Here is a 16,018-nt window from a genome sequence, read left to right on the forward strand (position 1 = left end):
AAATTTTAAAACTCATTTTTATTTACTTTAAATGTTAGTTATGAATACTGTTCAATATCTCAGAAATATAGCGCCAACTTGGCATCTTTGTCTCAGCATCCTCGCCACCGTTTGTTGTAACCCTAATCAGTTGAAAATTAGTTGTTGATCTTATAGCATGAGCGTGCTCGTAGCACCAATCATAATAAAAATCTTTAATACAGTCCATATCATTTGTTAACAAACGAACCAGCATAGAAATCAATCAATTGGTAACGAACATTAGTGATCCGTAAAAACCGGAGATGGAAAAAGAAAAACTAAATAGATCGAAGCGTGCCGTCAAAGGTACCATAACAAAGCTAGAAACATACATTGACCAGACAAAGGAACATAACCATACTGAATTAGAGGTCAAGCTGAAGCGTGTGGAACAATTGTATGAAAAAGTTGATGAATTAAAGGAGCATTATTATGGGCTAAAAGACATAACTGACCCTGAGGTAACTGAAGTAGAAACGGACTTGGAGGGAACAGTAGACAGACTCGAAGCTCTGGAGGTAAGAATTAAAGATATTCTTAACTCTTTGATAATTAAACCTTCAATAATTAATTGTGAAAATGAAATATCTCAGGCTGATTCGAAAACAAAACTAGAAATTAAACTACCCGAGATACCACTACCGGTATTTCATGGTAAATTTGAAGAATGGCCCAATTTTAAATCGCAATTTGATAACATTATAACTAAAAACAATGATTTAAATGACTCTCAAAAACTGCATTATTTGAAAGCGTCATTGCTGGGCGACGCTAAACGTCTGGAAACTGTAGACGATTCTTTTGAATCACTTTTAAAAGCATTAGAAAATAGATTTGAGAATAAACGTCTCCTCACTGAGACTTACATAAATCAAATTTTGGAAATTGAAAAACTTACAAATGAATCAGCTGGAGATATTAGAAACATGGTAGATATTTTAAAGAAAAATATCAGAGCTTTGAAGCTTCTAAATTTTGATCGTAATAATTTATCTGACATACTTCTGCTTAACATCATTTTGAAAAAGGTAGATCGAGAAACTAGAAAACAATATGAACAAACGATCGCATCAAATGAAATACCAGAACTGGATAACTTTTTAGAATTTTTAGAAAAAAGAAGCCAAATTCTTGATAGCATTAGTCGAACAGCTTCTTCTTCAATTTATAAACATAAGCAAGCTGTTAACAAGAGTAAATCTTTCCTGAATTCGAATAATAATCCTAACTCTTGTGTAATCTGTAAATTACCACACATGATTTATAAGTGCAATACTTTTCAAAATATGAAGGTTTCGGATAGATTTAATGAAATAAAACGATTAAATTTGTGTATTAATTGCTTAAAGAATAATCACAAAGTTAAAGACTGTAAATCGAATAATTCTTGCTTCGTTTGCAAAAAACGCCATAATACATTACTGCATATTTATGAGATTTCGTCCCCGCCTCCTACCTCCTCAGTTTCTACGATGCCAGGCGCCGATCAAACAACTGTCTCGCAAGTGCATGATTCATTCCCACAAGAACATTCGAACACTTTTTCTAATTATTTAGTATCAAAAAAGAAACAAAATATTCTCTTGCCTACTGCAGTTGTTTATATTAGAAATGAATTGGGAGACTATTATCCATGCAGAGCGATTTTGGATTCCGCTTCTCATCTTTCTTTCTGTAAACAAAATTTAGCTAATAACTTAATGTTGAAAAAGGAAAAAATAAATGCTTCTGTTTCTGGATTGAGCGATATTTCGGTAAATATCAAACAAAAGGTAACCACTGCAATTAAAAACAATAGTGGGAGTTTTTCAACATCTTTAGACTTTTTAATTGTTCCTTCGATTACAAATTTGACGATAATTAATCCGGTTGAAGTATCTAATATAAAGATTCCATCGGACATTAATTTGGCTGATCCAGAGTTTAACACACAAAAAGAAGTAGAATTAATTATAGGTTGCGAGCTCTTTTTAGAAATTTTAAAGCCAAATCAGCTTCGATCGCCATGTAGTAATTGGTTGTTTCAAGAAACTGTTTTTGGTTACATAGTCGTAGGGAGCTCCGATAATAGTACAAATAGAGCATATTGTGGATTAACGCTTAGTTCAGATATAAATTCGGAAAGCCTTGATAAACAGCTACAAGCATTTTGGAATATAGAAACTGTTGAGGAGCCCTCTGTTGAACATAGTGTCGAATTTGAGTTATGCGAAACTCAATACAACAATACTCATTATCGAAATCATGAAGGGCGTTACATAGTACAGTTGCCTTTGAAGGAGGATCCCTCTTCGCTCGGTGATTCTAAAGCCGTTGCCGAAATGCGTTTAAATCAGTTATGGAAAAAACTCTCAAAAGATGAGGAGTTGCAATCACTTTACAAATCATTCTTAATGGAATATGCTGACTTGCAGCATATGCAATTAGTTGTAGAACCTCTTGATAAAACAACTTCGTATTTTTTACCTCATCATGGTGTACTTCGCCCAGATAGTAAAACCACTAAGTTGAGGGTGGTATTTAACGCTTCCTCCAAAACGACATCCGGTCTTTCTTTAAATGATATTTTGTACAAGGGCGGTACTATACAACAAGATTTATTTTCAATACTTTTGCGATTCAGGCAACATGTATATGTGTTCACTACTGACATTTCTAAAATGTTTAGGCAAATTTTGATTCACCCTGATCATCGAAATTTACAGTTGATATTATGGAAGAATAGCGTGAATGACCCAGTGCAAACCTTCAAACTTAACACTGTTACATACGGAACTTCTTGTGCACCCTACTTAGCAACCAGAACTATTAAACAACTAGCCATTGATGAGGGGAATAGTTTTCCCTTAGCCGCTGCTGTAATAATTAGAGACACTTATATGGATGACATTTTGTCAGGTAGTTCAGACTTTCAAGAATTTCAATTACTACAAGAACAGTTAGTAGACCTGTTTAAAAAGGCGGGTATGAGCTTACACAAGTGGTGCACTAATACTCCAAAATTTCCTAATTCCATACCATTAGAAGACCAAGCCTATGATTTCTCTTGTGAGCCACCTAATACCATTAAATCCCTTGGGGTTATCTGGAACCCAAATTTAGATTATTTTACTTTCAAAGTTGATGTAAATATGCATGACTCATACACCAAACGAAAGGTCTTATCCACCATCTCACGTTTGTTCGACCCCCTTGGATTCCTTGGTCCCATACTAACCAAGGCTAAATTGTTTCTCCAGAAACTCTGGATACTCAGATTGGAATGGGATGAACCGCTTCCAGATTCAATGGCTAAGGACTGGCAGTGTTTTGTTTCTACTCTGCCTGCCATTGAAAACATGCAAATTCCTCGTCACGTGGGGGAGAAGAGGGGAATCCTGATTCACGGCTTCTCCGATGCATCAGCCGTTGCGTATGGAGCAGTTCTGTACATGCAATCAATTTCGGGAGAAACATCATATACGAGACTTTTGTGCAGCAAGTCCCGCGTTTCACCAGTAAAGCCTATCACGATCCCTCGCTTAGAATTGTGTGCCAGTGTTTTATTGGCACTGCTTTTGAACAAGGTTCTGAAGTTTCTAACCTTGCCCATTCAACAAATAATGTTGTGGACAGATTCTACAATTGTGTTGGCATGGCTTCAACGGTCACCTGATCAACTCAAGACTTTTATCAGCAATCGAGTTAAAGTAATACAAGAACTCACTAAGAACTGTCATTGGAATCACGTTGCATCTGATAAAAATCCTGCAGATGTCCTCTCTCGTGGTCTGAATGCTTCGGAAATTGCTTCCCATGAACTGTGGTGGTTCGGACCAGATTTTTTGAAAGAAGAACTGAATATTGTTCCAATAGAATTTGAAAAACTCTCTTCGGACAGTGAATTTTTACAGGAACTCAAACCCCCTGCCAAAATACTTTTAACTTCTTATAAACTGGACTTAATTGACAATATTTTAAATCGTAGCAATAATTATACTAAAATTTTGAATGTTTTAAGTTATGCTTTCAGATTCATATTCAACTGTAGAAATCCAAGTAGCAAAAGGTTTGGTAAGTTATCCTCTAATGAACTAAAGGACACGGAATCCTTTTTGGTTAGAAATGTACAAGCATCTGCTTTTAAGGAGGAAATAGAGGCCATGTCCAAGGGCAAGGCTTTTTCAGGTAAGAGTAAACTTAACTCTTTAAATCCTTTCCTTGATGGTCATCAGATTGTCCGAGTCGGTGGTCGTTTGCATAATGCTGCTCTGGATTATTCTCAAAAGCATCCAGCTATACTTCCTGCAGACCATCCTTTCACTAAATTGTTAATGACTCATTTGCATATCAAAAATCTCCATTTAGGACCTCAAGCGTTGTTATATTGCACTAGAGAAAGGTTTTGGCCACTTCGTGGTCGATCGATAGCTAGGAAAATTGTACATAAATGCATAGTTTGTTTTAAACATAAACCCCTTGTTTCAAATCAACTTATGGGAACCTTGCCTCGAGAAAGAGTAAACCCTAATTATCATTTTTTGCATTCTGGTGTTGATTATTGCGGCCCTTTCCAAATTAAATATAAACACCAGAGAAAAGGGAATTTCCAACGGATTTATGTTGCAATATTTGTGTGTTTAGCCTCGAAGGCGATTCACTTAGAAGTTGTTTCCGATTTAACAACCGATGCTTTTCTTGCTACTTTAAAGCGTTTTGTAGCTAGGCGTGGCAAATGTGCTACGATATCATCTGATAATGCAAAAAACTTTGTTGGGGCTAGTAGGGAATTGCAGCGATTGCAGAATTTAACTAGATTTCCTGACGATAAACTAGCCTCCTATTTGGCATCTGAAGGGATAGTTTGGAATTTTATTCCTCCCAGAGCTCCAAATTTCGGGGGCCTCTGGGAGGCAGGGGTCAAATCCTTTAAGTTTTACTTAAAACGAGCAAGGGAATTGTTAAACGTAGCATTAATAAATTGTGCCTTTTGCCATTGGACAATTAAAAAAGATGTGTGTTAATTTTCTCATTATGTGTACCTACAGCATTTATTCAATAATTGTAAATTTTATATTGGAATATGTTTATGTACCATTGTTATGCTAATTTGTATGTTTATTGAATATAATTCAACGGCGGGTGGATGTTCAATATCTCAGAAATATAGCGCCAACTTGGCATCTTTGTCTCAGCATCCTCGCCACCGTTTGTTGTAACCCTAATCAGTTGAAAATTAGTTGTTGATCTTATAGCATGAGCGTGCTCGTAGCACCAATCATAATAAAAATCTTTAATACAGTCCATATCATTTGTTAACAAACGAACCAGCATAGAAATCAATCAATTGGTAACGAACAAATACAAAGAGATAATGCTGCATATTTTAATTAGCTATTAAATATGATAAGCAAAATAAGAAAAAAAATACAAAAACATTTTGAGGAGATTTTTCAAAATGTATATGTTCAATTTATAACTTATCGGTTACACAAAAATAAATCATAATAACAAAACTAATACCCTGATATTTATAAAATAATAACTTGAGAACTATTAAATTTTAAATAGCAAACACAGCGTTGAAAGTAAGTATACTATGAATGTTTGATTGCAAACTTGATTTTAAAAAAAATTACAAATCTAGAAGTAAAACAAATAGTTTTAATGCAAAACAAAATCACTTTCAGATCATTTTATTTTATAGAAAATATTTTTTAATTATAAAATTTTGAAACCAATTTTAAAGCAGTAAAGTTCTATGTATGACTTAAAAAGAAGAAATTATTAACAAAAATCTTAAACTTAAATGCTAAGTGCTGAACATGGGTGCAAGTCTTCCGTCCCCAGGACGGATTTCCGTCTTTCGAAATTGTCCGCGGACGGAAGTAAGACGGAAACAAGACTGACTCTAAGACGGAAATCGGAATTATTTTTTTTTTCTGTCCTTAAAAATACTTTTTAGGTCTACGTTATTGGTCTACTTTCTTATGTCCTGTTGTTATTTTATCAAAAGACAGATGAATAAATATTTTTTGTACAGTATTTAAACTTGATGTATTATGGTAAAGCTTTCTCAGATAGTTTGCATATGTCGAGGGGGTATTGTGCATGTTAGGTATTTCAGTCAAAAAATTTTCAGTCTTGGCCTTCTTTCCAACTGGCACCCATGGTGCTGAATAGAAAAAATCAATAACGAAAACATATTATGAATAAATCCAACATAAAATTTATCACAAAATAGTATTGCAATTCTATCTCACATTTCATGAAAGGCACTAATCGCAGAAAGAAATATTTGTCTAATAAATAGTATAGATACCGTAGCAAATGTGTAAGTTACAAGTATCGACAAATTTATTTTCACAAAAATTGCTTCCTGGAATGAAAATTTTGAATCATTATTCTTCTATATACAAGACGATGATACAGTGATGTGTTACATTGTATGGCGGGTAAACAATGCTCAAATAAATTCATTTAAAAACGTAACACTATTTGTTAAAAGACGATAAATTATTAAAAAACGATTATCTTTAAAAGTAAACAAATGATTTAGATAAAATTAGTTTATCTCTCTTGAGTTGCTTTTGACTTCTGTGGTGGTATTTTAGCTTCTTTGAATTTGCATTTTTCTATTATTGCCTGAAAAGAAAATTAGTTATTTAGTATTTGCTATTTTATTAATTTTATCAAAAGACAACATGAACGATATTCACAATACATCATCCAGTCGCAATAAATACATAAGATAAGAAGGAAGAAGTCTCTTCCTGACTTATATTTTCAAAGAAAGAAGGTATTTTTAAAATGACTTCAATTGTATAAGAGCATTAAAATTATTAATTTCTGAGGTGAAAATTAAAAAAATTAATGACATAAATTTTAAAAATAAAAAAGGCATGTCCCAAATTATTAAGTAGTAAATAAATAAATTGAATGCATATTATTATACTTTAAAAATAATTTTCTAAGAAAATGTTTCAACAAAATTGGATTAAAAATAGAAAACATAAATAAAGACACTTATGTACGCGTCCTGTGCACTACTGTGTTTCATGTACGTGCATCTCATAATTAAAAAATTTTTATTAAGATTTCTTTAGTCAATGCCTTTTCTTATTTTTACTTATATTCAGATCATTTCAGTAAATATACAGTTATGTTATAAACACTTAAATTTAAATAAAATATGTAAAGCAAACTTTAAAAAAAAATAATTTGCTGTAGCTTCGTTAAATTAGAAACAATAGGACATTCCTGTACGTATTTCCCTTCATTCTCATTTTTCCTGTACGCCTCTACTTATTGGAGAAAAGCCGTTTTTCTTTTATCGTTCCATTGCTAAAAAAGTCATGCCAAAAACAGACTTGGATAAAATGAAAAATCTCAATTAAAAAAACTTTCTGCAAGCAATTGCAACTCTAGTAACTAGTTTCAACTCTTTCATCAAAACCTCTCTCATTTCAGCAAAATTTGTTAGAAAAGCAGGCACAGATTTCATATCGAATTCTGCACCGACCACAGTGCCTGAATTTCAAATGCAATGACGTAATCACAAGAAAAATACGGCTGTGCAAAGCAGTGAAAAAAATTCTCATGCCATATTGATCTTCTCGTTAGGATATGGAAATATTGACAGGGTTTGTTTAGTAATAATAATTTTCCGCCAGGGTGACGAATTTTACGTGAATCAATATTGTTCATGTATATTATACGTATCTTGTCAATAGATGAGAAAAAATTGGCTCAGTCATAGCTTGGGTTATAACTTTTTTTTATTACTAAGGGATTAACATTGTTACCCCGAAGAACAACTTCAGACAGTCAAAGTGACTAAATAAGATCTTTCCACAAGATATGTCATTTTTTAAAAAATGTTACCAGACCCTTATAAGATATATAAATGCCGATTGCGAAAATTAGTTTACTATTACCAAAAAAGAAAAAAACAATCCACCTGTTAAAAGAATATTTGTCTTTTTTGAATACCAAAGATAAAAAAAAAAATATTCCTTTTTTATGCAATTATTTCCCTACAAATGCAAACGTGATTCCTATTTATGCGATTTAAAATCACATATCGTGATTCCTATTTATGCGATTTAAGATCGTGCTTCGTATTTCAACGATTTTATTATCAAATATCGTGTTTCGTATTCATGTGATTTAAAAGCCACTGTTAAGATTCGTATTCAAATTACTTAAAATTATGCATTGCAATTCATTTTCTCGCGATTTTAAAATTAAATACCGAGATTTGTATTCACACGATTTTAAAATTAAATGTTGAGATTTGTATTCGTGTGATTTAATAATCACACACTGAGATTCATATTCACACAATTTAAATAAATAAAATCTTGCATCCATGTTTTTATTTAAACGTTGATAACATAATACCTACTTACATGAATTAAACAATGCATGCAGGAAGTTTTTCATTTTATCTAAGTCTGAATATCTCTAAGGACCGTCTGCAAGCTCTTTAATTTAAATATTTTGTCACAAGTCCAAAAAACTAATAAATACTTTTCACTAAAAATACTTCGATTTTCAATACATTGCAGCATGCACAATCTTTTCTTCAATGTAAAATTTTAAATTCCATTTATTAATTAATGTAACTTACTAGGCTTGGTACCTATAAAAATATACATGGATATAAATAGAAATGAAAATGGGAGAAGTATAAAGTGATTAATTATCAGCACTCTAATGAAACATTTCAAAATTAACAACAAATCAATAACTATTGTAATCGTTAAAGACAGTAACATAAATGCAACTTATAGATTTTTTTCAGTTTTAACACGTTCACGCCGGGGTGGGTCACGCTAGATTGTCTCATCGGGCGGCGCACCGGAGTAAAAACTGATAACAAATAAATTTCATTCTTTAGTTTTTTTCCGGGAATAATAAAAATCCATAACTACCAATGGTTTTTAACGGATGCAATTTTTATATTGAATTGCTTCTTCGCCGTGATAAATTTCGTTACAGTGAATTGTTATTGTTGAGAATAGATTTAACTCCTCCCGAATATTATCTAATATTGAAATAGTTCTTCTACCAGTATTTTCTCTTTTCCGTCCCGCTTTCAGGTGCAACACCCGGCGTGAACGTGTTAAACAACATTACATGGTAATAGTTAACAAGTTGGTTTTAATTTTTATATCTTGCAAACATTCTGACCTAAATGTCCAATATTTTATCAAATCAACTGTAACTAATGCATCGTAATTTATAACACATAATTATTTAAATATTAACACATAACTATTTGTTAAAAAAGGGGGATCTAACTTAATTAATTTGTTTTTAATGAAGTATAAACTAGTCATAAATAATTTTTATACGAATAAAAAGAGTTAAGTTATAAAATAATTTTTTTTTTTTTTAACTTATGGGAAATTTGCACCCTTCCCTTGAGGCAGGGTCAAACATCTTGCACGCAAAATAGTGTGTCTTGCGTTACTGCCACTCTTCAGTCCTGAGGACTGAAGTAAGTCTTGAGAAAACGTATGTGGAAAAAGATATTGGATAACCAAAAAATTGGGTGATCAAGCTTTGGATAAGCGGTATTCTGCTGTATTATATAAAAATGTGTTGTTTTTTTTTATAGAAAAAAATAGTAACTTACCTTCCACTCTTCAAGACTCATGCTGAGTACACTTTGTTTGTTATCTTTATGATCTCTAGCCCTTTCTTTTTTCTCTTCTGGTTTAACATCTCCTGCAATCACAGCAAAAAATTAAAATTAAGATAATTTGTGACGAAGAATTTTTTTTAAAGGTAAGAGCAATGTTTTAGAAAACACTTTTATATTGATCACATTACAGGTTTATTTTTTTTAGTGATTGTTAATTTTTACAATACAGTTATGTAGGTTACAAATTCAAACACAAAAATGTACTTTCTTTGAATAATGAATTTGATTTTTTTGCAGGATTTATATTCTTTACCTTTAAAATATGAGTCACAGCCACATTCAGGAAAATACTGCCTCAATAGTTTAGGCTGGATAAAAGTTTGGGCCTCTTAATGCTAATTTCACAAAATATATTTGACAGTTTCTGTTCTTATTTTAGATTTTGTCACTTAAAATTGCACAATTAAAAATGATGTTAAAATTTCTGTACCTTAAAATTCAAAACTTTTTTGAGCATTAATAAAATAAAAAATCATAAAATGTTATTTTTGACACAGAGTCAGCCTTTTATAAATGAGTCTTACAATTATGTCCAAAAATTACTAGACTATCCAAAATTCTAGAGATTTGGCAAAATATACAAAAAGTAAGTTTACATTAAACAGGGTGCGTAGCGTTTGTAAAAAGTACTTAAAGGTGCTTTTTTGGGGATTTCGTTTTTAAAAGCTTTTAAACGTGCTTTTTTCAGCTGGTGTTTTTAAAAAGTGCTTTTTTTCCGAATAATTTTTTTTCTTCCCTTCAGTGATATCTGGTGGATCCCATGCATTTCACGAAAAATGGGGAGTTAGCTACGTAATCATTCACGCGGACTTCATGTCGTACCCACGTTATGACTTGCGCTTGCGCGCTCACTTGAAACCGAAACCCGATTGCTCCAATTCGGATAGAGAATATCAGATCCGTATGAAATGTTTTTCTTTTTAATTTATTTTAATTTTGTTCTTGTTTATTTTATTTTACTTCTATCACTTTTTTTTTGATGTAGGGGGTAAGGGTACTTTTGTTCTGAGTTCAGGGTCAAGTTGCATTCACTCGGTGATGTGGGAAAGTACTGATTGTTTTGATTTGCGCCCGTTTCTTTTTGGGTTTTTTTTTAACACTAAAACTGTTTATAAAAAGTTTTTGTTTTTCAATAATATCATTGATTAAATATGAATTTTTTGAGTGCTTGAAAATTTTTGTAAAGTGCTTGAAAAGTTTTTAAAAAGTGGTCGTTACTTTAAACAAAATTTACCAATTGTTTAATTATGAAGTGTTTTTAAATTATTTATAACATAAATAAATTACGATACATTAGAAAATTTGGTTTTATATTTATTTTAATCTTTGTTAACACATAATTCTAATAGAAAATTCTTAAGAAAAACACAAAATGAAACTATTAAACAATTAGGGGGCCCCTAAGCCTGGGCTTTTGAGGCCTTATCAGGCACTGGTCCTACTGGTTAAACTATTAGGACCATAATTTCCAGTTTGCAACAACTATCCATATTAAGAGCTAAAAATCACAATCTGTCACAATAAAGACACGTTCATTTAGAGAAAGTACATTTTTGTAACTTAAAATATAGTCTAGATGAATTTGTTAGATTCAATGTTGATTCCTTGTATCATGTATCTCAGTACGTGAAAATCTGATAAGAGATCAATGGAATTTTATGTTTACTTTGTTCATCTTTTTAAAACACATCACAAAAAGTAAAATTAACAAAAATAAATTTTATGTAGATCTGCTCATCTAAGCATTAGAAATTAACAAATTGCAAATAAAACACTTACTTATCCAAGGAAGGCCTTGTTCATCAGAGAAAATACATACATTTCCATTCTAGAAAAATACAAACAAATTTATTTTTAAAAAAAAATTAATTTAATTAAATAATCAGGGGTCTGTCTAGGTTTTTTTGAGAGGTACTTATTTTGTGAAAATTTAGACATTATTTGTGATATTTAAAAATTATATTAAAAAATCAACCCAAAACTATGGTAAAATAAGAAAATATTTAAATGTTGTTCGAAAAGATGTTAAAAGTATTTTGTGAAACTACTGTTTTTCCATAAACTGAATTTGTGAAAGTACTGCTAAGCGGCAGTAAATTTGCCCTGGACAGACAACTGATAATTGGGGATTTTTTTAAATTTTCCTTTACTTTGATCATAAGTTTAATACTGTGAAACCTGTCTAAGTTGACCTCTATTATCAAAAAACCAAATTTATCCTATATAATAAGAGAGACAGAAACATTTGTAAACTGACCACTTCTCTATCTTGCATGTTGACCATTAAAATAACAAAAATTTGAACGGGGGTGTTACTTAATTCTATTTTAAACCCTCCATAAACTGGCCAAAAAAAGCTTCAGAAAATTTTCGATGCTATTATATTATTAATTCCTAATAACTGAATTAATTAATTAGTGATATTATGAAATGAATGTAGGAAATTGTGAAATAGTTTAATACTGAATCAATTGAAAGCCAGCCTAAACCTCTTTGTGAGCTGACCATCTGGGAAACAATTGATGGCTTTTGTAATAATTAAGTTTGAAAATAAGATACTTTTCCATTATACCGGCGCAGGCGATAAAGTTGCCAGTAATGATGCAATGAACGCCAAAACGGAATATCGCTTCTGGTAACCTTTTGCCTCCACATTTTCAAAACAAACCGCGGCCATTTTTTCCCCATCAGTCACGTCTTTTACTTAATATGAAAAATTTAAGCAAAAAGCAATGAAAATTTGGAATTTACCCAAAACAGAAGATTCAGATTCTTTCAAGAGAAAGGAGTTTTGCCTGAAATCGTAACTTGTGATAAGAATCATGAAATGAAGTTGTATATCTGAGATGAAATTCAATGGTGCTGCAACCTTTCATCTTGTCACTGTAAAAGAAGTGTCCGTAAAGGCACTTGGTTTCAATCATCGAAATTGAGCTTTTTGAAGTGTGTGCGGTTTATTTATTGTTGTTGCGAAGAATTAACTTCAGTTAAATGGTGTGAAAAGCAGTTGGAGATCAGTCATGGAACAGTTGTAGACTGGAATAACATCATGAGTGAGGCTTGTCAGAATTTTGTCTTAAACGAGAACAACGGAAAATAGGGAGACCTGGCATGATCATCCAAATGGACGAAAGTTGGTTTACGGAGAGAAAAAACAATGAGGGACGGATCCTACCACAACAATGGATCTTCGGTGGAGTTTGCCAGGAAACGAACAAATGTTTCCTTGTGGAGGTGCCAAATCGATCCATGAACACTTTATTGAAGGCTATTAAGGGAAATATCGTAAAAGAAACTATAATACATTACGATTCATGGAAATCACACTGCACTAGTAAGCTGGAAGATGAAAGTTGCGAACATTTCAAAGTGAACCATAAGTGCAACTTTGTGGATCCGGAAACTGGAACGCACACGCAAAAAATAGAGAGGCAGTGCTAAATGACGAAATAAGAAACACAGAGGAACGGCACGCCATCATCTCATAAGTTATCTTGCAGAATTCATGTGGAGAAGGCAAACGGAGGAGCCATTTGAAAAAGTTTTAAGCGATGTTAAAATTTTTATGCCTCCAAAGTAAACAAATGTTTGAACCATTTATTAACTGTTACTTTATGTGTATGCTGCGCCTTGTGGCCAATAAAATCTGCTTCGTGCGATTTGTTTCGGCGACTGTGTGCCAGCTCAAACTCGCCATAATGTCTGCTTTGCAAGATATGCGCCGGCATAATGGAAAAGTACCGAAAATAAAACTAATTTTAAATAATAAAATAAAAATTCTGTCAAGTTTTATGTATGTTTTTGTGTATTTATTTTTAAGAAAAATAGTCAAAATAATAGGCAAGCATACCTAAATAAAATATGCATATCTATTTTTCTAAAACTAATCAGTTGGATACTAAATTTATGTAACAAATTGCAGTTCTTTCTGTAATTAAATCATGTTTAATGATATATGGGTTTGCTAAATAAAATTTAGAAGTCAAATTAAAAACATTTAATTACACCACTTATTTGTATTTCGTTTGAATATATGTGAGAAAAATATGTGTAACATGGTATATCTAAAAATAACATGATAAATGTGATGATGAAAAAAAGGACTTACACCCCTTTATAAGTTGACCACCATAACAATGCATTGCAAGTGGTCAATTTCCGCATGTTTCTCTGTATTATTAAAAACGAATAGGAAAAAATAAAATGTCTTCAAATAAATTCAATATTTATAAAAGAATATTAAAATAACCTTACAAAAAAAAAACTGACTCACCCCCTTCGTAAGTTGACTACTAAAACAATGCACCACAAGCGGCCAACTTACACAGGTTTCTCTATTATTAAAAATGAATAGGCGAAGATAAAATATTTTCTACTAAATTTAATATTTTAAGAATTTCGATAAGAACAATATAGCAAATGAGATAATAAAAAAAAGTGCTTACCCGTAGCAAAAATGTCACCAAAAATATATTTTCAATTGTGCGTGAGAAAGAATGAGGATCAATTACAAATTCATAAAAACATATAGCTTTCTCTGAAAAATTAAATATTTGAATAAATTACAACTAAAAGATAATTTTAAAAAATTTAAACAGTTTTGTTAATACGAGACAAAAATCTAAACTTTCATTGTTATATCTCAGATGTTGAATAAAGACCAAAAAATATAATAAGTGTCTCAAAAATAATAATTAGAAAAATTAAACAAGTGATACAATGAACTTTTTACTAAGCAAATATTAAACACTATTATTTTTAAATTTTAATTAGATAATAAGCATGAAAATGTTTTTTTAAATAAAAAACATGATTTATTTATTCATTTATTTTGCTTTCACTATCAGTCGGTATGCTCATAAAAACTCCCTTTATAATGTCCAAAAAATCCAAAATTTAAATTGAATTGGTGAAGTTGCTAATGAAAAATGAAATTTTAAAAACATAAATTTTTCGTATTTCATTGCTCAGAAATTATTCACCAATTTCACTCAAATTTTGTCAATTCAAAAAGTTTTGTCAGTTCTTGCAAGTCAAAAGTTGTCAACTATTATTGCAATAAATAATGATGTTGTTGTTGATGTATGCCTGTTTAGGCAGAGAAGCGGTGCGATTGTTCTTGTTTTCCAGTGGCGCTATCTATGGCCAAGAATTCATAAACAATGATAAATAATCATAAAAATAAAAAAAATTTTAACAGAAAATTATTTTTGAGTTTTATAAAAGAGTGTGCAAAAATCTTTTGATTTTTTTAAACAATACCTGAGATATAGTGAAAAAAAATTTTTAACAGAAAATTATTTTTGTATTTTTGAGTTTTATAAAAGAGTGTGCAAAAATCTTTTGATTTTTTTAAACAATACCTGAGATATAGTGACAAACAGAAAAAGTGAAATTAACATTAGAAGGACCAAACATTCACTCAACTCACGTGATGCCTTCGTGGATCAGTTTTCGGAAACCACTGTCTTAGTACAGAAAAATTTGACCACTAGATTATATGTTATTAAGGTATTCTGCTTTTTCCCCCTGCATTTTGTGAACTGTGCAACATTATAATTCATTATTTTAGTGAATGTTATCCATTTTACTTTAAATTTGCAGTTGTATTACTTATATACAGTAGGGAACCTATTATCCGGAACGATTGGTACCATCGCTATTCTGGATAACGATTTTTCCGGTTTTCTGAATCGCCACAAAAAGCAGTTTTTTTTCATTGTTAAACCCAACTAAAAAAAATATTATTTGGAAATAATCTTAAAAAGAAGAAAAAATGATTAAGTAAGACACTAATGATTATTTCCAAAATGATGGTAGGGTAAACATCTTTCAAAAAAGAAAGAAAAATCCTTAAATCTTACGAGGGAAAAAAAACATTTTTAAAAATGGCGGGAAAATTTATCGAATTTCGTTCCAGTTTTTTGGTTTTCTGATTTTCGGATAATGGGTTCTGTACTGTATTAGTACAACTTTTTCATAATATGAGATTTAATTTCAGTTTCCATTGTTCTAACATTTTTGACTGCAGTATTATGAGAACCTGAACTTTTTCAAGGGGTACTTCTTTTCTGAGTTCCTGAACAATTTCATTTTATTTTGTTTTTATAAAAATAAAGATGGATTTTATTTCAATGTAGATGTTATACCAATTTTTTAAATTTTAATTTAAGTGTTTTTATGCATTTTCTTATTAATTTCTCAGATATTAGTTATTGTTTTTTATTATTATTATTTTATAGTGGGCCAATAATAGGTGAGTCTATCCACAAGTCTTACCCTTTTTGGATTTTGATTTCTTTTTAT

General features: G+C 31.2%; 2 protein-coding genes across 3 annotated transcripts in view; one reads left to right on the plus strand and one right to left on the minus strand.

Moving 5' to 3' along the window:
* Nse4 (SMC5-SMC6 complex kleisin component Non-SMC element 1) overlaps nucleotides 1-16,018 on the minus strand; it is a 27,786-nt gene continuing 11,768 nt past the window's right edge. Inside the window, exons 7-12 of one of the 2 annotated variants that reach the window (XR_015433178.1) lie at nucleotides 14,158-14,249; nucleotides 11,492-11,540; nucleotides 9,644-9,735; nucleotides 6,168-6,645; nucleotides 5,366-5,812; nucleotides 1-47 (exon numbers count right to left, since the gene is read on the minus strand). Coding sequence is in view for 1 of the 2 variants with exons in the window: in XM_043039953.3 (XP_042895887.2) it covers nucleotides 6,571-6,645; nucleotides 9,644-9,735; nucleotides 11,492-11,540; nucleotides 14,158-14,249 (308 nt within the window). In the remaining variant the exon portion in view is untranslated. Of the gene's footprint in view, nucleotides 48-5,365; nucleotides 6,646-9,643; nucleotides 9,736-11,491; nucleotides 11,541-14,157; nucleotides 14,250-16,018 lie in introns of those variants that run through there. The other variant, XM_043039953.3, reaches the window with a different exon arrangement.
* On the plus strand, nucleotides 285-5,024 carry LOC147811907 (uncharacterized). The gene is made up of 4 exons (XM_087162278.1): nucleotides 285-539; nucleotides 1,371-3,900; nucleotides 4,034-4,074; nucleotides 4,149-5,024. The coding sequence occupies exons 1-4, from the start codon at nucleotides 285-287 to the stop codon at nucleotides 5,022-5,024; spliced, it is 3,702 nt and encodes a 1,233-aa protein (XP_087018404.1).

This window comes from Parasteatoda tepidariorum, chromosome 4 (genome assembly GCF_982258835.1).
Source record: "Parasteatoda tepidariorum strain Cologne lab strain chromosome 4, Ptep-v5.0, whole genome shotgun sequence".
NCBI classification, from domain to species: domain Eukaryota; kingdom Metazoa; phylum Arthropoda; class Arachnida; order Araneae; family Theridiidae; genus Parasteatoda; species Parasteatoda tepidariorum.